Below are 25,524 nucleotides of genomic sequence, written 5' to 3' on the forward strand. Positions count from 1 at the left end.
GTGGAATCACAGCCAATTGGCCCTCCTGTGACATTGAATGGCTCACTTCTTCTTGAGAGGCTAACTGAGGAAAGGCGAAGTCCATTGCCTCAGAGGGGATTGATGATCACTGAGGTTTCGCAAAGATAACTGGTGAGACAGGACGATGAATAGCACATCTGTTGTCAGAGATCTATACACTGCGGATGAGGCATCAGTGACTACAGATGCCGAGGTTTCACCCAGACCTGACGCTGGCTGGATACACTCACCATTCGCTTTAGGTTCAAACTTAGGTTTCTTCTTAAAATACGCCAAAAGAAAAGACTCACAGGACTTCAAGGAGCTTAAGTGAGGCGGATAGGAAGCAGGAAGTTCGAAACTACGGGATGAAACAGTTCAACGACCACTGAAGGAGATACCGAGATCGAACTGGGAGAAAGACAGTAAGTCTGCTCATCGGGAGCCGGTGACAAATGCGGAGTGAGGTTGTGTACAACATCACGATGGTGGCATTTCTTGTGTTTTTGAGAGTTGGGATGCTCCCTTCTTTCTTTGCCAGACCTCACAGCCCAATCAGATCCCACACTTCTTCCTTCAAATTGGAGGAAATTTTGGGGGCGGAATGTGAGGGGGCAGGACGACGTGCGGCACCACAGCCCTGACAAGCCGCACTAGCCTAACGCCAGCAGCCTCTGCCAGCGACTAGTCGCCTGCAGCCTAAGCTTCCGTCCACCACCACCCCACTTGGCCTTGCTTGCAGTACCACTAGTCACTAGTCATTTGCCTTGAGCCCAAATTAGGGCTTCTGCTCATCACGCTGCTCCGGACCTGAGAAGATCATCCAACGCCAGGCCAATGCGTTCTTTATCCAGGGCACAATTCCAGGTGCTCAAGCTGTGCCAAACCAGAGACCAGGGCTCACGTGGCCCCTCCAGGGACCCTCCGTCGCCAAAAATGGCCAAAGGCTGACTGAGACTGCCAGGAACCAGGAAGATGGGCAGAAAACAATCCAGGGCTGGGGGCAGTGGTTGTGTGTGCAGGGGGTGGGGGGCTGATGGGCAGGGGGAGGCCAGAGGGCCAAGGGACAGGGGACCAAATTTGAAGCCCCTCGCCTGCTCACTGCGGCCGCTGTTGATGCGCCCACTGTGCACCCTGATTCCGTCCCTCCGCTCACGCTAGCAGCGTCCTGCGACTCCACGAAACAGCCACCTTCATGTATTCTCAAGAAAGTATCTATCAATTGGATCTCCTTCTGCCCCATGTAGCTGAATATTGGGCTGTCAAAGATGACGGGCTACCCTTCTGCACAAACATACAAGAATATATTGCAGCATCTCTCCTCAAATGCAGCTTTCTTAGCTGCCATCACTACTGCCAACACAGTGAGTGAGTTGCTAGCTTGATCAACAGTTTAGCCCTACGTTGTTTTCCGCTCTGAAAGGGTGATAATGAGAACCCATCCTTCCTTCCTTACAAAAGAGATTTCTTAGTTTCATATTATTCAAACTAATACTCTGCCTACACTCTTTGTCAAGGCTTACTCAGCAGCACAATGGACCCTCCATTTACTAGTTATGAGAAGAGTTCTTCACTTCTACCTAGAGAAAAATAAAGGACCTGAGAAATAGAAAGCAGCAACTATTTGTTAACAATGGCTAAATCAGGCAGCATCTAGCTACAACCAAACAAGCTACTGCTAGATGGATAGTAGTCTGTTATCACATTATGATACCAATTAGCTAGCAAACATCTGCCATGGAAGCCTTAAGGCTATCTCGCCCAGAGGAAAAGCAGCTAAGCTTGGATTAGAAATATACCAACCGCTGACATCCGCAAAGCAGCAACATGTATATCGATCCACTCATTCACAAGACACTGTTGTTTAGATTTAGAAACATAGGCTGATGCTAGAATAGACCACGAAACTGTGAGAATTCTCTTTAAATAGAGAAACTGAAATTTGTCAAACTACACTCTATACACTTGATTGGTGTCTTTTCTGTGTGTTGCTGCTGCCCAACAGCTTCCTAATGGCAAATAAAACTAGCTTGCTACTCTGTTCTAACGTTTACGACCATCAATGAAGATCCTACAATGCAGAAAAAAGTACTTACTTGTAGTACTAGTTCTGCATCCGAGAAATCCTTATTGAAATCATAAATGACCTGCCTCCCTCCCATACTATTTCTCTGTAACAAAAAGAACGGATTCTGTGAGGAACTGCCAGTATATTGCAGCTTGGGTAGGAGACGTTCCTATAGTCTTAAAGAGACAGGATAATTTTTCTCACCTTTCACTTTCAGCCTATCAGACTGCATTTTTTCCTTCTTTTTCATCCTGTTCATCCCATGCTGCAATCTGGGCTTGAAATGGCTCTATGGGAGTTCACCAGTTTACTTTCAGCACACAAAAAAACATTTATCTTAGGCTATTACAGTTCATCATAAGGATAGATGGACACTGACACTGTGGCATTTAGATGGGCAATACATCTATGGAAAGTGCTCTGGGGTACAAGGACACAGCGGGGAGTTATTTTAATGTTTATGGCTATCAGTGAAGCTTCTGTGACTTTGAGCAACAGTATAGTACAAGAGAAGGAATGCCTAGACTGTAATACAGGGCTGCATGGAATTTCAATACACCGGGCACACTGGACTAGATGGCAAATACTAAACCTTACCGAACAACCTTTCAAGTTTAAAATTGAAATGACTGGAGTCAAATTCTCCCATCCATCTAAAGCAAGAAATGGACACTAGGGAAAGGCTAAAATTACTTTCACTGTTAAGGGACAAGTGGTTCAAGAGGTTATCTTGATACATCTTGGGCACAGTTACTAAGAATGACAGTACCAACTAACATGAAAATTAATTTATTTATTTGTGGGTCAATAAGATGGAAGGACATACGTATGATAACTTATGCAGCAATTTTATTTTGAAGCAACCCGATCATGATCTTTGTATAGACCATATAAGACATGTTTTGAGTTACACCTAATTTGAAACAGGATGAGTTCATTAACTTTAAGTGCTAAAGATCAACTGGTTGAACACATGTTTCATTCTTGTCATGCTGGACATCATAAAGCATGTCAGAACAAGTGATAACTTCTCAATGGTACTGACTATGCAACACATTCAACTTTCCCTGCAGTAACAAGAGGAAAGGTTATATGGCAATTTGCAGTGAAATCACAAACTCACAGGTGTGTTTTCATAAGCATTAAAACAGACAGTTATGACTGTGACTCTGTCTGCTCCAACAAAACATTGTTGACAGAACACAAAGAATCAGATTTCTTACCAGTAGCCCAGAGGAAAACAGTAGATGTTTGTTTTTGTAAGGGCATAACCCTGTAGGCCAAATTAAGAGAACCAAAAATAGATAAGGCCAATATCTTCAGAGCCCAAGCCACAAAAGGTTAGCAATAACACAAATGGGTCTCGAATTATGCCCTTTAAGATGTCATGCACAACACGTCTCATTATTCAATTCCTCAACAGATATTGAACATCCAAGAATCATAATGGGTGAGAGAGTCCAAGAGTAATCAAACAAAGGGATATATGAGCAAATTCTCTAACATTCTGTGTAACATTGGAAAGGTGCAAGACGTTTTGCCCTACCTGTTTCTTTAATAATGATTGTGTCATCTTCTGAGCCCGGACCTTGTACATTCAAAATATACAAACTAGGTGCTTGGATTTGGTGCAGTTGGCAAATTGCTCAATCTGGACAATACCCCAAGCAGCAAGTATCCATCTTTCAACAATATAACTGCCCTGACACTCGTGAGAGGCAAAAGGGAGCCTGCTTTGGAAATCTGCTTATTAGCTACTTATTCCCATGCCAGAGACCACAACAATGGAATACTGCTCATAGAATCACTGCAATAGTTATACAGCTCTCCGTCAAAGAAGCTGGGCTTGATTTCATCTTGTTCTGTGAAATATTGCAGGTAGGTGGAATATTTATTCTACCCTCGAAATGCAAACACTTGATATCTGAGGCTTGTGAAAACTGTAGTGCTTTGGAATGTCTTAAAAAAAAGATAACATGCAAGAATCAAATGTGGGACAGGAATTTACTAAACAACTCTCACCTATGGCCAAGAAGGAAGCCAAAAGCAGGCTCTATCCAATAAATCTCATCTCAAAAAGCAGTCACACTTTCATGGATGTTGGTCTTTATTCTTAACATGACCAATACTCTCATTTACATACAAATTACAAAAGGGAAAAGAGGATGTAAGCCAAGAGAAAATCTTAAGGCCAAAACCAATGTCCAATATGGGGCAGTTTTGTAATACATGCCTCCAATTACCTTCCTCATTCTTCTATTTTTCAGAATAAGGGGGTCATACACTGTTGTCACAGTTCATGGAGACCTTGCCTACCAAGATACATTGCTTGCTTTGTTTATGGCTCCTTGCAGTAGGTGACTGGTAGCATGATGGATTATTAAAGTAACTAAAATGATGACCATTGGCTCGGATTATTTTACAGCACTTCAAGTCTAAAGCTTTTTCTTTATACCGGTAACACATTAAAAACACTGAATACTGAAAGTAACAAAAACATAGTGAACAAGCAGTGCAGCTGACTTTGTTTGACGCACTCAAAGGCAGCCACCAGTTACAAGCAGAAATAAGGATTCCTCAGCTGCTATTGCTGTGAATGATGGACCTTCACAATTCCAAAAATTCAAGAGTGTTCTTTGATTTGCGTACAGAGTGGCACCTGGCTGCATTTCCAATAGTTCAACACATTTCACTATGTGCACACATAAGCTGGACTAGCTTTAAAAATACACAACAGTGAATAGGAAAAGAATGGTTTTGTGCTTCATGGAAGCACTGCAGTAGCACCATTTACAGAATACCTGTTATTTGGTGTTTGGATCCATTTAAAGACGACATGCCATTAACTTCACGAAAGGTTACTAAATGCCCAGTCTCAAGCTTGTGTGGGTGATTTTCAAGACACGTGACAATGCCAGGATCAGACTGTGGAAATGAACAATAATGAAATAAAAATTGTGACTGTTGTAATTCAGATTTCTAAAGAAGAAACATAAAGCATTTAAATATTGTGGGGACACAGTACAGTTTAAGTAGTTTGAGGCACCATGAAAAACAGTGTTCACTTCATAAAATATATTCCCACTCCAAATATACTTAAATATTTCCAAGTGATAACTACACAATCTAGTATTCCACAAAATTACATCAAAACATCTGTTACAGACCGCATATTCTGATAACTGATATGTTTTGTTATTTGAACTATTAACATCACCAATTATCTTAAAAGGTTATGTATGGGGGACAGGGCCAACGGGGCTCTGAGATGTCTGCAGCCATTTGGTGCTCTGGGCCAGGTCCCTGTTAAGCTGCTCTCTTGTCTGATTCCAAGTGCTGGTGAGCCACACTACTCTGAGTGCAGTGAAGATAAAGCTGTGGGTTCTAAAAGAAGCTAAATTAAGAATTGGTGACAGGACAAAGCCCTGCAGCCTCCCATGTCTCCGTTGGCCTGCCTTCAGTGTAACACCTCAACACAAGCCTGCTGTTGCCGTTGCCCCACAACCAACTTCCCCTTGAGGGAGGGGGGGGGGGGGGTGGGGAAGATAGGAGTGGTCTTGGAAGGGCTAGATCCTACTGTGGACCAAAGTCTAGCCATGGACAGCCAAAGAAAGGAGAAATGCTGTGGTTTAACCATGACCACGGTCTGTGGAAGGCATGTGTGGAGAGCAGGGGATGAAGAATGAGTCGGAGGGAACAGTGTGCCTGCTCTGAAAAACATGGAAGCCCTAATCCTGCAGCTGGAGACTTCATTGAGGACTCTATTCCCTGCGCATCCTCAATCACTGGCACAAAGTCATATTGTTTCTACCTGTGGCATTCGCCTAATGGGAGAAGAAGCAACTAACCCCTCGCCCCCAGACTTCCCACCCACTCAGCGTGAGTACTTTTGTGCCCTGCAGACACCTCTGTCTCAGATTTACTGAAAGTAACTGTTGTCAATGAATCAGCTGTATCTGACAGTATGACAGCGAGCAGGAGGGTCTGACCAGCAGAATGGTGACTGTAGGAAAAAAAACAAGATGAAGTTGTCAGTATGATGTGGAGGCTAACAAATGTAGTGATGAAGACCGCTGAGAAAGTTGGAGTTCTTTAGGAAAAACACACTGGATGGCTTGTTATTCGAAGACAGATTTGCTATATTAGATAATTTGAGAAAGGCCCACCACTTGGTGTTCTGCAAATGTCCTGAACATTAATATTATAAGGAATATTTTAGAGCAACTGCTTGAGCTTCTGGGATTACAGCCGGAAGGGAAGGATGACAGAGATACTGGTAAACAGACTCTCGCATAAATCAGTGAAAGTTGAAAGCACTGGCAATACAATGATGGTAATTCATTCAACAAAGCCGAGGGATAAAATTCTACAAGCACTTGTGCGGAGAAGTAATATACTGTTGAGGATGCAACACTGGCTATTCTTTCCAGATTTTAACTTTAACAGTGATGTGCTTTGAGCATAACCCATGATGGAAGGGTGACTTTGCAGGGATATCCAGTGTAGAAAAAAGTCCAGCAGAATTCAGCGAGGGCATTTCTGGATAATATGCCTCATGGTCCAGAACAACTGACCACAAAACTACCAGAGAGGGTTGATGAGTTGAGCACCCCAAGCATGGGGCAAGTTTTTAATCCTAAGAATATGCAGCCCTGGGGATCACTTCCTGCAGAGATCGGGTCAGTATTATCGGTTCTACTTTACTAATGTCGTTCTCCTATCTCTTTCCTACGATGGGCTCTAAACAGCCACTGTGGTTGTTTTATAAGTTCAAAAAAGTGGGAACAGCAATAAATTGAATTTATAACAGTTCTTGATATATTCCTGTTAGTGGTGTAGTGGATGTTTGAGTTTTTATGCCCTGAGTTTACAACATGTCTGTGTTTATCTGTTTGATACTGCTAATAAACAGATTCCAAATTAAAATTACACTTAATAACATCAAATAAACTCCAAGTAAAACACCTAAGTCAAAAGTAGCACATCATAAGTGCCAATGTTAAGGATTTCTTTGTTTGCCACAGTCAGAATTTGGATTAACAGTTACCTCTCTTTATTGGCCCATCACAAAAAGGCAAAAATAGAGATGTTTCAGTAAAATTTGGCTAATTGACTGCACTTGTTTAAGTACAGACATTAACTTGCAGGAAATAAAATTGCAAACACCAAAATGCGTTTTTTTTCTTTCAATGCTTTTTTTACAATCAAAATGTTAGATATTCTGTCTATAAATACCAGACAGAAGACCTTAACTGAGAAAGAGATTGTCAGCTACCTGAAAACAAAAATGAAAGCAAATCAGTAACACGTACCTGTGTTATGTTTGAAATGAACATTGATCTTGGTTCTTCCCCGGTAGTGTCCAGCACTTCAAACTCATTCCCAAAATCACAAAACAAGCGTGACCATATGCCACACACATCCGAACTAATGAACTATAAGAAATAACAGAAACATATACATTTCTATAACAATTATTGAATTCAGTTTTGCTCAGCATAGCAACAAAATGGTTACTACAGGACAATAAGTAAAACAGAAATCAACTCGTCACTAAAATCCACTTAAATAATGTGAAATGTTACTTCTTTAGATAAGTTGTCCTTTCAGGTTTGTTTCAGTTTACATAGTATATTAAGTACCTTGATTAGCTCGATTAAAAAATGCAATGTTTTTATAACCTAATTTACCATTTACATTTTTACATAGACCATTTATATACTGGCTTTAAAAGAGTGCTGTATGGTAATGTGAAACACAACAGTATATAGCACAGGAATGAATATGTATTTGTGTGGAAGAAAATAACTGTAGACTAATATTGGTATAGGTTAAAAGCAAACAACAGTAGCACTGTCAAGACAGAGCTAAACATCAATGACTGGTTTCCTCTCTTCTGTGCTGTTGCAAGAAAATTCAAGTTAGCCAGCTGGATAAATAAAAACAAAATTATCACAGCTGGTGGAGGGAAGGCACTTTTTTTGTAGAAGCACACAGCTTCTACCCAACCAAAACAAACTCCTAGATCCGAACTTGTGGGAGGAGCCATAGTGCCTCTTTAGTTTTGCTCACATAATTGCCTGGCAACAGCTGCACTATACAGACAGACCATGATAAACAACTACACAGCATTATCTGACCGTGGCTCACAAACAGGCTCCTTACTGCAGTTAAATTCTCCTGAGGACTACATCAGGTTCTTTCATTTCAGACTAGGCTGAAGACCATATAGGAGATCAAAGATGAAGAGATCAGTCTTGATTCACAGGCTAAGACATTATGGGGCAGAGGTATTGTGGCTTATTCCATACATTTCGTTTAGATGCCCGGTGTTCAGCGAGTCCCAGAATTGATGTATAAACTCCTCTTTGGAGAAAGGAAAGCTCATTATTTGAGGAGGGTGTATTCTAATTATTTCTGAGAGTTGAGACATTACAACTAATATTGCTTTCCGTTGATATTTTTGAATTGAGGATAAAATGTAGGTTTTGCATATAGAGCATGCTTACCATATATCTATGACCTTTGGTACTTAAGATGCCCTTATTTTGTTACTGAAAGTCTGCAACAAATAGTGTTTTTTGGTACAACACTGTAAAATAATGACTTTAATATGGTGATTAATCTAAAGGTTATGAAGATCTGAAAGCAAAAATGGCCAAACATCAAACAGGCACAGCAATGGGATGCTGAACCAAATAAGTAGCAGGGAGTTACTAGCTGTCCAGGCAATTCATGTGTGGTAGTTAGCGTGTGTACAATTTGCACCCAATTTGAAGCTGCAACCCTGGAATATGGAATTACATACAGTTTGTCAATGAATGTATCTATTGTGCAAAATAGTAATTTTCACCTGTGAGGTGCAATGAGACTATACCTGCTACGAACTGTAGAAAAAAACCTCCTGCACTGGGTGCTATTTGCATTTACATTATAATGACATTCTGGCTACAATCAGAAATTTGTACCAAAAACAGGATTATCTGAGCAAGTTGTAATCTGGCCTCAAATCAAATGAGCTACATGGGTCAAAGTGTGTCTATTTATTTACTCACTCTTTACTCTAACTTGATACTTTTCTCAAGATCTGCAATTGCAATTTAATCCTATTAGCAACATAACTACCTCACTCTAAGAATGACTATATCTTCAATGATATATCATTCATATAAAAATTCTGAAACATTACTGAAAGCATAACATTTTGATTCCAATCTAGTCACTTATTGCTATAGTTATTTCTTTGTTTAACTCCTTTGTAAAGAAACTCATTAAATCATACTAGCCTTAGAAAGAATAACTTCAATGAAATAAACAAGTGATGTTTACTTTTTACAGATAAATATCTGTTCTTGTTATTTAGCAAACAATTATCAAACACATTTAAAACAGTCCCTACAGAATATTTAACTCTTACCTTTATAGGAGGATTTTGTGACCGGCAGAAGTTATTGACCACTTTCTGCAGAGGGAGCCTGGCTTCAGTCAGCACCACACACTTGGGAAAAAAAAAGAAGAGGTGGTACGTATGCCACATTTATTTACTTTGTAAGATAGGACACAAACATTCAGAAAAGTAAATTAATAATATCTAGGTTACTCTACCAAGCAATGCTTTTCATAGGGTTGCAGGCAGATGGATCGGAAGCTATTCAAATATATCTTCAACTCACTCAAGTTTATTTATGGTAAATAAATATAAAAAAGCATTAATTTGAATATACAATCAGAACACACACAAAAGTTTTTATAAAAAAGTGCTCATCAAGTATAACACTGCATTTGAATGCAGACACCCCTACATATTTAAAAGTAATATATTTGTCAACAATAAGACAGGATGCCTAAACAATAGCTTCCCTTTTGGGTACCCTACAAGTTGGTCAACAACTTATGTAGTTATTGACTAGTAGTAAAGGTACATAGGGTGATTAGCCAGGAGGCGAAGCACTAACCAGAACAAAATGGCTAAATGCTACGAAGCCGTTAAGTCTAAGTACCGAAACATCTGACTCTCAGCATTCAAATAAGCTACACCAGTAGTTCCTAAACATTTTAGAACCACGACATACAGCAACAAACCTTTGCGACCCACCTACCTTTAATGGAAATGTGGAGGGGTGATTTTTTTAATGTAAATAAAGCAATGTGTGTTAGCGCAAAGTCATTTACAAAAAGCTCACTTTCCACTGAAATGGCCACTAACTTGGCACAGACATACAGTCATAATGATTAAACTATACTGCACTCAAACACTAATGTATGGAAATTGGGTTTCAGAGAATACTTGTCATTTGTGCATCACCAATTAAAGCGACTGTATTTGTTTGGATCCTATTAAAATCTCCATTTGCAGCACATTTCAAAATTACAAAAAATCATTAATTTTATTTTTACATTCCTAACTGTTACACGCATACAGTTAATTTACAGGTATTCATATGTTGCACAAAAAGTCATCCTAAGATTGTCATATAGATCACTTTAAAAACTCCTCTCACTTTGCAGTCAGAAAAAGAAAAATGAACACCAATCACATGTTAAAAGAATAAGCAGCAGCCCCTTGGATCACAAAGGGATCATATGGATCTCCAGCTAATAAATCCACCTAGAGCATCTGAAACTATATTATACAGTGTGTCAATGGTGTGCCATGCATGATAGCCACAGCTCGACAACAGGCAGCCCTAAGTAACAACAGATGATGTACTAAAATAAAGGAACAAAATGTCAGACATAACTTATACATTAGGGGTTTAGATGTTATTCTGAGTCGAGAAGATTGTTTAATGCCAAGGGTAGTAGCAGCTGATGTTTGATGAGGTAGGGCGTGTTCTTTCTCACCACCTGCTGGGACAGCATCCACCCGGCGTATGCAAGGTCCCATGAGCTTCTCCATTTCCCTCCTTTAGCTGTGGGGGATATGGAAAATGTCACTTACCCAGTGTACATCTGTTCGTGGCATGAGACGCTGCAGATTCACATGCTGTGCATTATCCTGCCATCTAGTGTTGGGCTCGGAGTGTTACAAGTTGTTTTTCTTCGAAGAAGTCTTTTCGAGTCACGAGACCGAGGGACTCCTCCCTTTCGGCTCCACTGCGCATGGGTGTCGACTCCATCTTAGATTGTTTTCCCCGCAGAGGGTGCGGTAGGAGTTGTGAATATGCTAAATGTGCCCATGCAATGGAGTAAGTATGTATGTACATAATGTGTATTAAAATAGTATTTATTTACAAATTTACAATTTTCATTCAACTTATAACGGCTACAGGCCCCCGGGGAGGTGGGAGGGCACATATGAATCTGCAGCGTCTCATGCTACGAACAGATGGACACTGGGTAAGTGACATTTTCCGTTCGATGGCATGTGTAGCTGCAGATACACATGCTGTGCATAGACTAATAAGCAGTAATCTCCCCAAAAGCGGTGGCTTAGCCAGTAGGAGTTGAAGTTGTTTGAAATAATGTTTGTAATACAGCCAGTCCTACTGTGGCTTGTTGTGTTGTTAACACATCTACACAGTAATGTTTTGTGAATGTATGAGGCGTAGACCATGTGGCTGACTTACAAATTTCTGTAATAGGTATATTCCCTAGAAAAGCCATTGTGGCGCCTTTTTTCCTAATGGAATGCGCCCTTGGTGTAATAGGCAGATCTCTTTTTGCTTTAATATAGCAGGTTTGAATACATTTCACTATCCATCTGGCAATGCCTTGCTTGGATATAGGATTTCCTGCATGAGGGTTTTTGGAAGGCTACAAACAATTGTTTTGTGAAACTGTTTTGTTCCGTCAATGTAATACATTAATGCCCTTTTCTGTCTAATGTATGTAAAGCTCTTTCGGCTACTGAGTCTGGTTGTGGAAAGAAGTCTGGGAGTTCCACTGTTTGGTTTAGGTGATAACGTTTGGTAAGAATTTGGGATTTGTACGGAGAACCACTTTATGTTTATGTATTTGTATAAAGGGTTCTTGTATAGTAAATGCTTGTATTTCACTTACTCTTCTACGAGATGTGATAGCTATTAAGAAGGCTACCTTCCAAGTTAAGTATTGCATTTCACAAGACTGCATGGGTTCAAATTGCGTTTGGGACAATGGCTATGCATGAATACATCATGCCTAGAAGTTTCATTACAAACCTTAATTGGCAGTGTTGGTTTGGCTGCATGTTTAATGCTATATTTTGGAACGCTAGTACCCTTTGCGGACTTGGAATAGCAATTGCCTTTTGTGTGTTGAGTGTTGCTCCCAAGTATTGTTGTATCTGGGATGGTTGTAGATGTGATTTTTGGTAATTTATAGAAAACCCTAGTTTGTGTAGAGTTTCTATAACGTATTGTGTGAAGAAGACACTGTTGCTGAGTGCTGGTTTTTATTAGCCAATCGTCTAAGTATGGGAATACGTGCATGTGCTGTCTCCTTATATGAGCGGCTTCTACTGCAAGGCATTTTGTGAATACCCTTGGGGCTGTTGTTATCCCGAACGGCAACACCTTGAATTGATAATGCACGCCGTGAATTACAAACCTTAAGTATTTCCTGTGCGAAGGATGTATGGGTATGTGGAAATATATATCCTTGAGATCTAACGTTGACATGTAGTCCTGTTTTTTTGAGCAAGGGAATCACGTCTTGAAGTGTTACCATGTGGAAGTGATGTGATTAGATGTAGAGATTCAGCGTTCTGAGGTCTAATATGGGTCTCAACGTTTTGTCTTTCTTTGGAATTAGAAAATATAGGGAGTAGACACCTGTTCCTTTTTGATGAATGGGTAGTAATTCTATTGCTTGTTTTTGTAACAATGCTTGGACTTCTAGTTGTAACAGGTCTAAGTGTTGTTTGGACATATTGCGTGCTCTAGGGGGCACATCTGGTGGGAAATTTATGAATTCTATGCAATAACCATGTTGGATAATGGCTAGGATCCATGCATCCGAAGTTCTGTTTGTCCAGTTTTTGTAGTATGAAGTAAGTCTCCCCCCGCTGGTGTTAAGTGTTGGGGGTTGGGGGTTTGTGACATTGAAGTCACAGTTTGGCTTGACCTGTTTTAGGGCTTTGGAATTTTCCCTTGCTCTTGGGAATTGTCCACCCCTGTATGAGCCTCGAAACCCTCCTCTCTGTTACTGCCCCTGATAGGTGGGTCTGGTTTGTGAGGTGGAAGGCTCTGGCGTTTGCATACAAAACCCCCCTCTAAATTGTGGCTTTCTAAATGTGCCTCTGCTTTGTGGGGAGTAGAGCGCGCCCATTGCTTTGGCCGTGTCTGTGTCCTTTTTAGTTTTTCAATTGCCGTGTCCACCTCCGGCCCAAACAATTGTTCCTGGTTAAACGGCATATTTAACACAGCTTGCTGGATTTCCGGTTTAAAGCCTGAGCTCCGTAACCATGCATGCCTGCGAATGGTTACCGCAGTGTTGACTGTCTGTGCTGCTGTGTCTGCAGAGTCCAATGCAGACCTTATCTGGTTGTTGGAAATTGCTTGTCCTTCTTCAACAACCTGTTGGGCACATTTCTGGTGTTCCTTGGGCAAGTGCTGTATAATGTGTTGCATCTCGTCCCAGTGTGCCCTGTCGTAGCGAGCCAGTAGAGCTTGCGAGCTGGCAATCCACCATTGATTGGCTGCCTGTGCTGCCACTCGTTTTCCCGCAGCATCGAACTTCCGACTTTCCTTGTCAGGCGGTGCAGCGTCTCCTGATGATTGGGAGTTTGCCCTCTTTCTTGCGGCTCCCACGACCACCGAATATGGTGTCAGTTGCTGTGTTATAAACACAGGGTCCGTTGGGGGAGGTTTGTATTTTTTCTCCAACCTAGGCGTGATGGCTCTGCCTTTCACTGGGTCCTGGAAGACTTGAGCATGCCTGGGAGCATTGGCAGACTTTGGTAGGAGCTGTGGGTGGATGCCAAGGTGTTAAATAGGAAATCATCCTCTATTGGCTCTGCATGCATTGCTACATTATGGAAAGTAGCTGCTCTTGATAGTACCTGTATATATGCAGTGCTGTCCTCTGGAGGTGACGGCCTTGTTGGGTAACAATTGGGACTGTTGTCGGAGACCGGTGCATCATATAAGTCCCATGCATCCGGGTCATCCTGTGTCATCCCTGTCTTTGTCGGTGACTGCATTGGGGGTGTTGTTACCGGGGACAGCTGTGGTGAATGTAGTGGAGAAGGCTGTGGCAAAAACCTTGGTGGTGGTGTTTTATCTCTTGCCACCTTTGCCTGCATTTCTGACTCCTGAAATGCCAGCTTTCTTTTGATTTTAATTGGAGGAAGAGTTTGTATTTTACCAGTCTCTTTATGGATATGCAGCCTCCTTTGGGTATGGTCTGGTTCCCCCATACTTATTTCCTGCTCAAATCTATGTTCTTGCATTTGGCTGGAAAGTCCGTGCTCTTCTATGTAAGAGCCTAATTTCGGCTCCGAGGCTGCCTTTTTCGGTACCGAAGGTTTCAAAACAGTCTTTTCAGTTCCGAGTTAACTTTTTTCACCTTGGGCGTGTCGAACTCTCAGTGCCGAGATCTTTCGGAGACGGAATCTCGACCGGAGTCGGATGTCTTCAGCAGTTGTGAGGCCTTTTTCGGAGCCGATGGTTGGTCACCGTGTTTTCGATGGGTTAAGCCATGGCCTGCTGGCGGTGGCATCTCCTTGGCTTTTATGATCTTGGAGTGAGTCTCACAGTTTTCTGCGTTGTCGTCGGTAGCTCACTTTCGGAGTCTGAGTCCGTTCCTTGTATGAGATTCTTATCTCCTGTTCGACGCCGATCTGTTCTCTCAGTGATAACTCCATTTGAAGTCTTCTGGCTCTTCGATCACGTAGGGTCTTTTTCGATCGAAATGCCCGACAGGCCTCGCAAATATCCTCCCTGTGTTCCGGTGATAGACACAGATTACAGACCAAGTGTTGGTCTGTATAAGGATACTTCGCGTGGCACGTCGGACAGAAGCGAAAGGGGGTCCGGTCCATTAGTTTTGACGATGGACGCGGTTGGGCCGACCAGGCCCCGCTAAAGAGTGAAAGCCCCGAAGGGCCACCGGAGCTCTTCTTCTATCGGTGACGATATGCTAACACTAAACCGGTACCGAGCGCGAACATTACCGTCGAATTTTCGATAATTAGCTAACTTTCCTGATTCGAAATACGGAGCGAAGAGGAACACGTCCGAACCCGATGGCGGAAAGAAAACAATCTAAGATGGAGTCAACGCCCATGCGCAATGGAGGTGAAAGGGAGGAGTCCCTCGGTCTCGTGACTCGAAAAGACTTCTTCGAAGAAAAACAACTTGTAACACTCAGAGCCCAACACTAGATGGCAGGATAATGCACAGCATGTGTATCTGCAGCTACACATGCCATCGAATATATATATATATATATATATATATATATATATATATATATATATATATATAAGAGAGAGAGAGAGAAAGAAAGAATCCCATGGCTGCAATCTGATCCCGCAATCTGTGTATGAGCTCATCTGAAAAATCAAAGATGGCGACTGCATCAGATTGAGAGGGCTCTGGCAACCAATGCTGGTGATCCGTTGAGGACTGGACTCCCTGCTGAGGGGTGCCTCCCTGCTAGGGCACAGTTGCTCACTGCTCACTTCCTGACTCTCTCTTTTCCTGCAGCAGGAGCTGGCAGCAGAAATGGGGAGCTGTGAGCACGGCAGAAGTAAGTGAAAGGGGGTGGCGGACCCCATAGCTACTTAGTGATGGTGCCACAAGAACCAGTGGAGAGCCTGGATTGAAGAGGTCAACGGCTCATATATGAAAAAGTACTGCAGCCACTTCTATCCAACTGAGAACATCTGCGGTTAAGGTGCCACACAGCTGACAGCTATGAAACAGCTGGGCTGAAGGTCACTGGGGACATTAAGAGGTCACAGCAACTAGTAACTGGGTCACAGGGGCGATCATGTAATGAGATAATTGTTGTCCTACTTCAGCAGACTACTGGATGAATACTAAGTACAACATTTGTGGCTTCACAAGACATGCAATTGGAGTGACCAACCGTTGATCCCTGTTTGGGACCTCAACCTCAACCTCAAGACAAAGGCTGTGCGTTTTATCAGAACAGCTGAGATGCTTGGACCTCCTGGATACCATCATTGCACATTTGCATCAAATGTGAACAAAGAGCATAGAGACAAGGCCTTGAGCTTTCTCCTGTTGGGACAATCATCAACAGTAGGAGGCATGTATCTAGGTATTTAGAGACTGGCTGCCATGGAGCACAAGGGGAGCTATGGAGTTGGTGTGCACATAACTGACTTGCACTAGCGCCAAGGAGGGGTTATGGGCTTTACAGCCAACACCAGGCAGCACCAAAAGAACCTTTTCAAATCTGTGATGCCTGATGTGGACCACTGTAGTAATGCCTTCCCTAACCATTTAGAAGGCTCAGTTGTTTGCTTAACAGATGACTAGCCCCCAGAGGGAACACTCAACTATTTCTCCTGTTCCATCTGATACTTCAACCTGCCTCCTTAGAACTCTGGCGATGAATCACTTTAATTGCTTTCTATTAAACATTAGGTCCCTACCTAAAAATGCAAAAGAACTTTGGGACCTACTCCATTTCTCACTGCCGGAGATCGGATTTCTCACTGAAACATGCCTAAACTCCACTGCATTACCTGCTATTGCGTGGCGCACGGTGACAATTATCGCATGATCAGACTACACAGAGATGGCAGGTCAGGGCGTAGGATAGATAGTGCTTTTAAAGACACAGTTAAAATCTCGCTCATAGACTCGCTTATCACTGATTGAGCTGAGATATGAGACTTCAAGTTTGAAGTTTCACCCAATGAATGTGTGCATGGTGCCTTGATTTATCATCCACCAGGACCAAAAAATCAATTCAGTCAATAGCTTAAGGAATTCACTGCCACCGACATCTTGGCCTCACAACAGTTTTTACTGCCGGGAGATTTTAATTACCATGGGGAGAACCTCCAAGACACAGAAGGTATGCAGTTCGTAGCTGATTTAGCTATGATGACTAACTCAAAAAGTTGTTGGTCCCACACATGTTGCCAGACACACAAAATTTGATTTTGACTAATTCTACTTCTCTGACCTCTGATAGTACTCAACAGCCACTATGGTCGGAACACTCCATTATCCATTTTCAGATCCCTCATTTAGCAGGTCCAGAGCAACTAATCGTATCAAGCCTAGGACAAATAGACACTGGGGGAAGATTATGTCTGCCTACTTTGCTAAGATCTCTAATACCCCCCACAATAACCATAGCTTCTGACATAGATTCAGGGCTACTAGAATATCACAAGGCGCTAACTTTGGCTTTTGACAACTTAGTTCCCCTCAGACCCTGTTCAGCAACAAAAAATAAAAAAATAAAAAATGGAGCACTCCTGGAAAAACAGTGGCAGGGAACGCATAACTTATCTTCTAACGAAGTCTAAAGAACAGCTTTGACCAATTACCACCGCAACATCAAAAGAGCTAGTAAGCTCTACATTTCTAATCAGATTAATGCAACTGGCAATTCCTCAAAAGAATTAAAGTTTTGTACTCTTTTCTCAATCCCCACGCATGCACCCAAAGTATACAGGCATCCCATGCTTTATGTGATTCTTTCGCCAATCTCTTTGAAGACAAAATCCATACGATCTATGTGAATTTTTCCAACTCAGCGAGTCAAGCGAGTGATGAATTTCATTTAGATGTCTCATGCACCAAATGTATTACTAGTCTGGATAGCTTTACTACTTACACACCAGAACGTATCTAGACGGTACTCGCCACTGCGGAATCCAGATCTCCCCTTAACATCTGTCAGCCTAAGATTTCAGCTTCATTGTTTAATATGCTTGCTCCTGTTGTCTACACCCTAATCTATCCATCAAATGTGACAAAATTCCCTCAACCTGGAAAGTGGCACAGATTATACCTATTCAAAAGAAAGATAATCTGGCACGTAATGACCTAACTACCTACCAACCTATTTAGTTGCTTCCCTTATTTGGTAGGCTGATGGAAGGCCAGATAAATAGGAAAATAAGGATTATTTGGAAGTAAATAAGCTGCTGGACCTTCACAATCAGGGGTCGGTAATTTCATAGTACCAAGACAACCTTAATGGCTGTCACAGATTACATAGGATGCTCCTTAGCTGCTAATAGTCCAACTATGCTAGTGCTGCTTGACTTGTCTGCATTATTCAACGCTGTGTTGCATCCCGGATTACTTCTAAGGCTAATGGAATGTATTGTCTGTGGAAAATCCCTTCAATGGTTTGAGGATTTTCTCACCAACATGAAGGTTCCTTTAGATCTCATACCATGCTACTTGATAATGGGGTGCCCCAGGGCTCTTGCCTCAGTCCTACACTGTTTAACATCTACAGTGCACCCCTTCCTGAGATAGATATGGTTTTGAGTTGTACTCCTATTCTGTTGATACACAGCCACTTATCTCCTTTGACAGTCAATACGGTTAAAGAGCGTACGGAAGGGGATTATTTTCAAAATGTGCTTTATCACTCACAAGTCGCTTACAGGAAAAGGGCCTTGTTATCTATCCTTGAACTTTACCTCCTATTGTCCAGGAAGAGCCCTATGCTCTTGCAATGAAATGCTGCTTACTATTCCGCAGATCAGTCTCGATCATGGCAGATCCCTCTCCTGTCTGGTCCACTCTTGCTCTTCTATTGAATTTACGCCGGTGTCTTGATTATACTAAATTTAGAAAATTACTTAAAACTGTACTGTTCTAATGTAGCCACATTTTTGTGATCTCTGTCTGCTGTCTGTATGGCTCCTGCGCCGAGATAACCCTCCTGACGTTGTTCGTGCGCAATACAACTTAAATTAACATAAAACCACTGGGCTCTCAGGGTATCCTTTTGAAGACAAAGATAAAAAAAAATCTTACTGATAATAAAAGCAAATCATAAGACCCTGGAGGCTAAAACTGACATTTTAGCTGCGGACATGAGCCTGCTCTGAAAAGGCCCAACCTAAGTTGACCGAGAGGGTCAAGAAACTCAGATGACGCCACTGCCAAAATGCATCCGGCCGCGGCCTCAATCCATACAGAGCTACTGGATTTAAGAGAGAGAGGAAGGTTTTTGAGTACAGAGAGAAGATTCAATTATAGAAATATCAGAATTGTGGACCTACCAAAGGGCATTGAGAAATGAGACAGGGTTGTGTTCTTTTAGGAAATGGGTATCACCCCTCTACAAAAGGAGTGGGTTAGGGGCATGGACCAATGTGCTACAATGGAAAACCTGGTGAACCCCTGGAAACTCTTTTTTTGAATAAGTAGACTAAACATTTGCTCCATGTATAATGTGAGGTCTATTTATGAAGCTGTTTGCATTGCGCTTGCACCAAGCAACATGGTGCAAGAGTGATGCAAACCTTAAAACATATTTCTGAAGCCACACAAAATCACTTTGTGTGGTTCTGAGTGGCTCTAGAAATTGGAGTTACATAATGCAGCACAAATCACTGCACTGCATTACTCTGCCCTGGGAAGTCATTCTATGGGCGTTGCATGGGTGTATCCATGCATAGCTCATTGATTTTGGTGCATATCCAGATTTACAAGCACTTGTAACCCTTGGGATGCGCCAAAATCTTACAGTTTCCCAGGGGAGGCGTAACAAGGAGAAATATCTCTTATTTCTCCTTGTTTCTTCTTCTGTCTGTGTGTGTAGCATTCCACAGCACACATAGAAAGAAGAATATGACTCCCAGGAATGTTGTTGTGCCAGAAAGTGTCCCTCCCTGCACAAAATCAATCCAGCATGCAATGCAGGCACCCTTGCACTGTAGTGCAAAGAGGCCTGCACGGGTGCTAGTCAGCCCGTTGTGCCCAGCGCATGGGAAAGGACAGGAATGTACCATATTTCCTTAAATATGAAGCATTCTTGTCCTTTCCCTGTCACGCAGGGCAGCAAGGCGACATGCTGTGATGCACTGCATGACATCCTCATAAAGTAAGCCCTAAGAATCTAACCCACATATAGGATTCACATGATCCCTGCATTGCTTCTTAGCTTACCAATAGCATTGCCATTACAGAAGGAGCGTTTCTCAGTTTATGTTTGAACACTCACTTTTAATAATTAAATTACTATGGCAAGATGTGGTAGTGCACTCTCATTTACAGACAGTAATTTGTGAAGAAATGGCAAAAACATTAACTTGCAGCTTTACTGATAAAACTTTATAGTGTATTAACAATAATTTGTGACAGTTGAGTTTCAGAAAACATATTCATAATTTGCACATCACCAAGTAAAGTGTTCCGATTTGTTTTCATCCTATAAAAATATTTTGTAATTACTCAGAAGTACAAAAAAAGGGCTTTCACAACTACTGAAATATATCTTGAAATGTTTGTACAGTTGACTTATTAGCTATTAAATGTGTGGTTAGAACAATCTGACACCGTACAGCCTTTCATTTCACACTTTGTACAACAGGTCAGACAGTTCACTTTACAAAATCCTGGTATTTTGCAGTCAGAGAAGGAAAGGTAATTTTAAGTAGACCAACTGACTTTTGACCACTGTCTCTGAACAAGGAACAAATGTGTTAAGATAAAAACAAGATTTAAAGGCGTCTTTAGTGCTCCTTTACTTTCCAACTGAACAGAACACCCGTTGTTTGTCAACTCGCCAGAATAGGCAAGTAGGTCCTAAAAATAGCTTGACCTGATAAAATATGGCCCACCATAGCATGTGGGCATGTAGGTTTTAGGAGGTCTGATCATGGGCAAGTCCCTCTTGTGTGACTGAGCCATGGTCAGTGTAGGGACCCTTCATAAGGACTCCCATGTCCATCACCACAACAGGGGTGGTGCCCAGAGCTCCTCCTGAGTGTCCCTGGGTTCTGCCATCTTGTTTTCAGGATGATCAGGGAACTCTGGGAGCAGCTGAGTGGCCAGTGGCAGCAGGTGACGTCAGAGACCCCTCCTGGTAGGTGTTTACCTGGTTAGGTGACCAAACACCCTCTCATGGCTATTTAGGGTCTCTCCTCTGGGTGTTTCTTCAGATTCAGATTGCAAGACACCAGCAGGAATCCTCTGCATCCTTTACTTCATCTTCTACCAACAGATCAACCGCTGACTGCTCCAGGAACGCTACACAAACCTCAACTAAGAAGCTAAGCTGACTTCTGCTACATTGTATCTTCAGCTCCTGCCAGCAACTGCAACAGCTTCCAGGTCCTCCATCCTCCGGGGACTGCCTGCCTTCAACCTGCACCAGAAGAACCAAAGGAATCTCCCGAAAAGTGACAGTCACTTCCCTGCTCAGCAGGCACCTTCCTGCATTGACGACTGGTGGCTTGGGTCCCCTCTCCCGACAACAGGCGTGGATCCAGTGACACGAGTTGTAAACTAAAGTGACTCCGACAGTCCCAACATCCAGCTGTCCAAATTTGGTGGCGGTAAGAGCTTGTGTCCCCACGCAAGAGAGTACCCCCATGCACCACATGACTTGCAGTTGCTAAGGCTTGTGTGCGACCTTCCAAGTAGTTCTTCGTGCACAGCACAGCTTAGCCCCCAGCACAGCATCCTCCGAAGCACAGCTTCCTGAGTGGTTCTCCGACGAAGTGGGAATCTTTTGTGTCGTGCTGCATGGGTCTCCATTTGTACCTTCTTTGTCCCCGTGCTGTGGGACTCCTGTGCATGCTGCCTGGTCTTCTGAGGAATCTCTGAGGTGCTGAGAGCCCCCTCTGCTTCCTCCTCCTGGGTAGAGGCCACCAGATCCCTCCTGGTCCCATGCATGGCCGTTTTCCACTAACAAAGAGCTTTGCGCGTGCCAAGGCTTGTTGGTGGAATCCAGCGACGCAAACCAGACTGCATTCATCCATCCGGCGTGGGATATCATTCGCACCAACCAGGAACGCACATCTGTCTTCTTTGGTGCAATACTGACATTGTCTTCTCACCGGTGGTTCTGCTTTTGCACCTTCATCATGGTTAGCAGGGGCTCCTGTTCTCCCTGGACTCTTTAGTGCTTCTTGGACTTGGTCCCTTTCTTCCACAGGTCTTCAGGACCAAGAATCCATTGTTGGTGTCTTGCCGTCTCTTCTGGTTCTTGCATTATCTTCTTTCACGACTTCTAGTGTGTTTTAGTAAACTTGCTGTGTTTTACTCCTGCTTTTCTTGGGCTCTGGGGTGGGGTATTTCATTACCCTTGGTGTTTTCTGACACTCCCAGTGCCCCTTTACACACTAAACTTACCTAGGTGGGAAACCGACTTTCGCACTCCACTATTTTAGTATATGGTTTCTGTTCCCCCTAGGCCCATTGCAACCTATTGTGATTTTTACTGTTTGAACTATTTTCTATTTACTTACCTGTTTTTGTTTGCTAGTGTATATACTGTACAATTTACTTACCTCATGTTAGACTTTTCATCCTTGGTGTGGTCTGCCTCAACTTTTTGCCTCTGTTCCCCAGGTTGTTGATGTGTGCTGGATTCTGATTTTACTGTTTTTGTTACTCTGTGCACTTTACCACTGCTAGCCAGTGCTAAAGTGCAAGTGCTCCTTCACAAAATGTGTATGTAATTGGCTTATCCATGATTGACATATTTGATTTACTAGTAAGTCCCTAGTAAGGTGCACTAGAGGGGCCAGGGCCTGTAAATCAAATGCTGCTAGTGGGCTTGCAGCACTGGTTGTGCCACCCTCATATGTAGCTCTGTAATCGTGTCTCAGACCAGCCACTGCAGTGTCTGTGTGTGCAGTTTTAACTGTAAATTCGACTTGGCAAGTGTACCCACTTGTTAGGCCTAAACCTTTCCTTTTCCTACATATCAGACACCCATAAGGTAGGCCCTAGGTAGCCCCTAGGGCAGGGTGCAGTGTATGGTTAAGGTAGGACATATAGGAGGTCATTACGACCTCGGCGGACTTTTCAAAAGACCACCGAGGCCGCGGGAGACAGAATACCGCCATTGCTGGCGGTATTTCTGTCTCCCTATTATGACATTTCCGCTGGGCCAGCGGAAATGTCACATCAACATTGCTGCCGGCTCGTAATAGAGCCGGCGGCAATGCTGATGTGCAGCAGGTGCAGTAGCACCCGTCACGCATTTCACTGCCTGAAATTCGGGCAGTGAAATGCGCAAAGGGGCCCTCCAGGGGCACCCCAAGTCCCCTTACTGTCAGCCTTTCAATGGCGGTGTGTACCGCCATGGACAGGCCGGCAGTCGGGGACTCATAATCCCCAGGGGGATGCCCTGGGGATTATGACCGCCAGGCGGAATCCTGGCGGGAAAGTGGAGGGGCCGGCGGTATGACCGTGGCAATTCCGCCACGGTCATAATTGCTGGCGGAACACCGCCAGCCTGTTGGCGGTGTTACCGCCAACATACCGCCGGCCGCTAGGGTCGTAATGACCCCCATAGTAATGTGTTTTTTATGTCCTGACAGTGAAATATTGCTATATTCGTTTTTCACTGTTGCAAGGCCTGTCCCTCTCATAGGTTAACATGGGGACTACCTTTAAATCTGATTAAAGTGTAGATTCCCTTTGGGAGCGGATGGACATGTGGAGTCTGGGGTCTCTGAGCTCACAATTTAGAAGTACATTTTTTAGTAAAGTTGATTTTAAGATTGTATGTTTGAAAATGCCACTTTTAGAAAGTGAGCATTTTCTTGCTTATACCATTTCTGTGACTCTGCCTGTTTGTGGATTCCCTGTCTGGGTCAGTTTGACAGTTGGGCGGGTTGCACCTCACACTAGGCAGTGACACAAAGGGAGCCGGGGTGTAGCCTGCATATCCTGATGAGCCATCTGTGCTAGGAGGGAGAGGAGGAGTGGTCACTCACACCTGAAAGGGCTCTGCCTGCCCTCACACAATGCAGTCTCCAACCCCCTGGTGAGTGTCTGGGGCCTGGCCTGGGCAAGGCAGGATTTCAAATTCAAAAGACACTTTACTTTGAAGTAGACCTACTTCAAAGGAGAAATTGGGTATAAGAAGGGCACCCAAAACCACAGACTTTAGAAACCCTTCTGGAAACAAGAGGAACCTCTGCCTGGAGAAGAGCTGAAGAGCTGAGCAAGAAGAGCTGCCCTGCCTGTGACTGTGCTTTGTGGAGCTATCTTGCTGCTTCTGCCAGAGTAAGAGGGCAAAGACTGGACTTTGTGTGCCTTCCATCTTGAGAAGAAATCTTGAAGGGCTTGCTTTAGAGCTTGCCTCCTGTTGTTTGAAGTCTCAGGGACAGCAAAGACTTCTCACTGCCAGCACCTGGAGTCTCTGGAGAGACTCCCACTCTGCCCTGTGGTGCCCATCCAGTTCCTCGGACCCTGAAAGGTGAAGCTGGCAGCCTAAAGACAAGGAAATCCACGCACAGAGCGCTGTGCGGGGAAAAGATAGACACAACTCTGATCTGCGGCTGAAGAAGCGACGCGCCACCAGCTCCGCAGTTGAGAATCAACGCTCGCCGGAAACGCGACCAAAGAATCAACGCACGGAGCAGGAGAAACGGCGTGCAGCATCGCTGACGGAGGCTGGGGGGTTTTCGGATCATCGTGCGGCTGGATTTCCGACTCAAGTACCGCTGGGCGTGGAAAAAGAATGCAAGGCCTGCCCGGTCCCGAGAGTGATGACTGGATTGACTCATCGCTCTCCTGCAGAGAGAAGAAACGACACGCCCCGACCAGGCGAAAGGAGAAACGATGCAAGGTCCCGCTTGTGAGTGGAATCAACGCATCGCAAGCCCTTTTTGACGCGCACTCGCCCGTGCAGGGTTATTTTTGACGCATCCAAGGTACTTTTTCACGCTAACAGTGTTAGTGTGTGTTTAAAACTACTTAAAGACTCTTTTGGCATTTTTAATGATAACTTGACTTGTGTACTGTGGATTTTTGTCGTTTCAGTATTGATTAGATAAATATTTCCTGTTTTTCTAAACCTGTGTTGTGTCATTTTCTACTGTTTTCATTAAGCTACTGTGTGTGTTGGTACAAATACTTTACACCTAGCCCTCTGAAGTTAAGCCTACTGCTCTGCCAAGCTACCAAGGGGGTAAGCAGGGGTTAGCAGAGGGTGATTCTCTTCTACTCTGACTAGAGTGAGGGTCCTTGCTTGAACAAGGGGTTACCTAACTGTCAACCAAAGTTCCATTTCTAACACCTCCTAAGAGAGTATAGTCTCCAAATTACTTTGGCAATGTGTCACTAAAATAAAGTACCTTTATTTTTTTGGTAACACTGAGTTTTGTCTATCATGCGTTTGAGTACTGTGTGAATACAGTTGTTTTGCAAGAGCTTTGCATGTCTTCTAGTTCAACCTTGGCGGCACCGCCTACAGCTACCTCTAGACAGCCTGGCTTCTAGACACTCACTACATTTCACTAATAAGGAATAAATGGACCTGGTATAAGGTATAAGTACCTTGGGTACCCACTACAAACCAGGCCAGCCTCCTACACTCGGAAGCCAGGCATTCGCTAG

At 43.3% G+C, this 25,524-nt stretch overlaps 1 protein-coding gene across 4 annotated transcripts in view; it reads right to left on the reverse strand.

The window, feature by feature from the left end:
* Positions 1 to 25,524, reverse strand: part of UBA6 (ubiquitin like modifier activating enzyme 6) — a 610,892-nt gene that overhangs the window by 451,279 nt on the left and 134,089 nt on the right. For all 4 annotated transcript variants that reach the window (XM_069235825.1, XM_069235816.1, XM_069235844.1 and 1 more), the window contains 3 exons: positions 9,486 to 9,566; positions 7,381 to 7,503; positions 4,870 to 4,993 (listed from right to left, as the gene is read on the reverse strand). In XM_069235825.1, coding sequence (XP_069091926.1) covers positions 4,870 to 4,993; positions 7,381 to 7,503; positions 9,486 to 9,566 — 328 coding nt within the window. The remainder of the gene's footprint in view (positions 1 to 4,869; positions 4,994 to 7,380; positions 7,504 to 9,485; positions 9,567 to 25,524) is intronic.

Source organism: Pleurodeles waltl, chromosome 1_2 (genome assembly GCF_031143425.1).
Source record: "Pleurodeles waltl isolate 20211129_DDA chromosome 1_2, aPleWal1.hap1.20221129, whole genome shotgun sequence".
In the NCBI taxonomy this organism is placed as follows: domain Eukaryota; kingdom Metazoa; phylum Chordata; class Amphibia; order Caudata; family Salamandridae; genus Pleurodeles; species Pleurodeles waltl.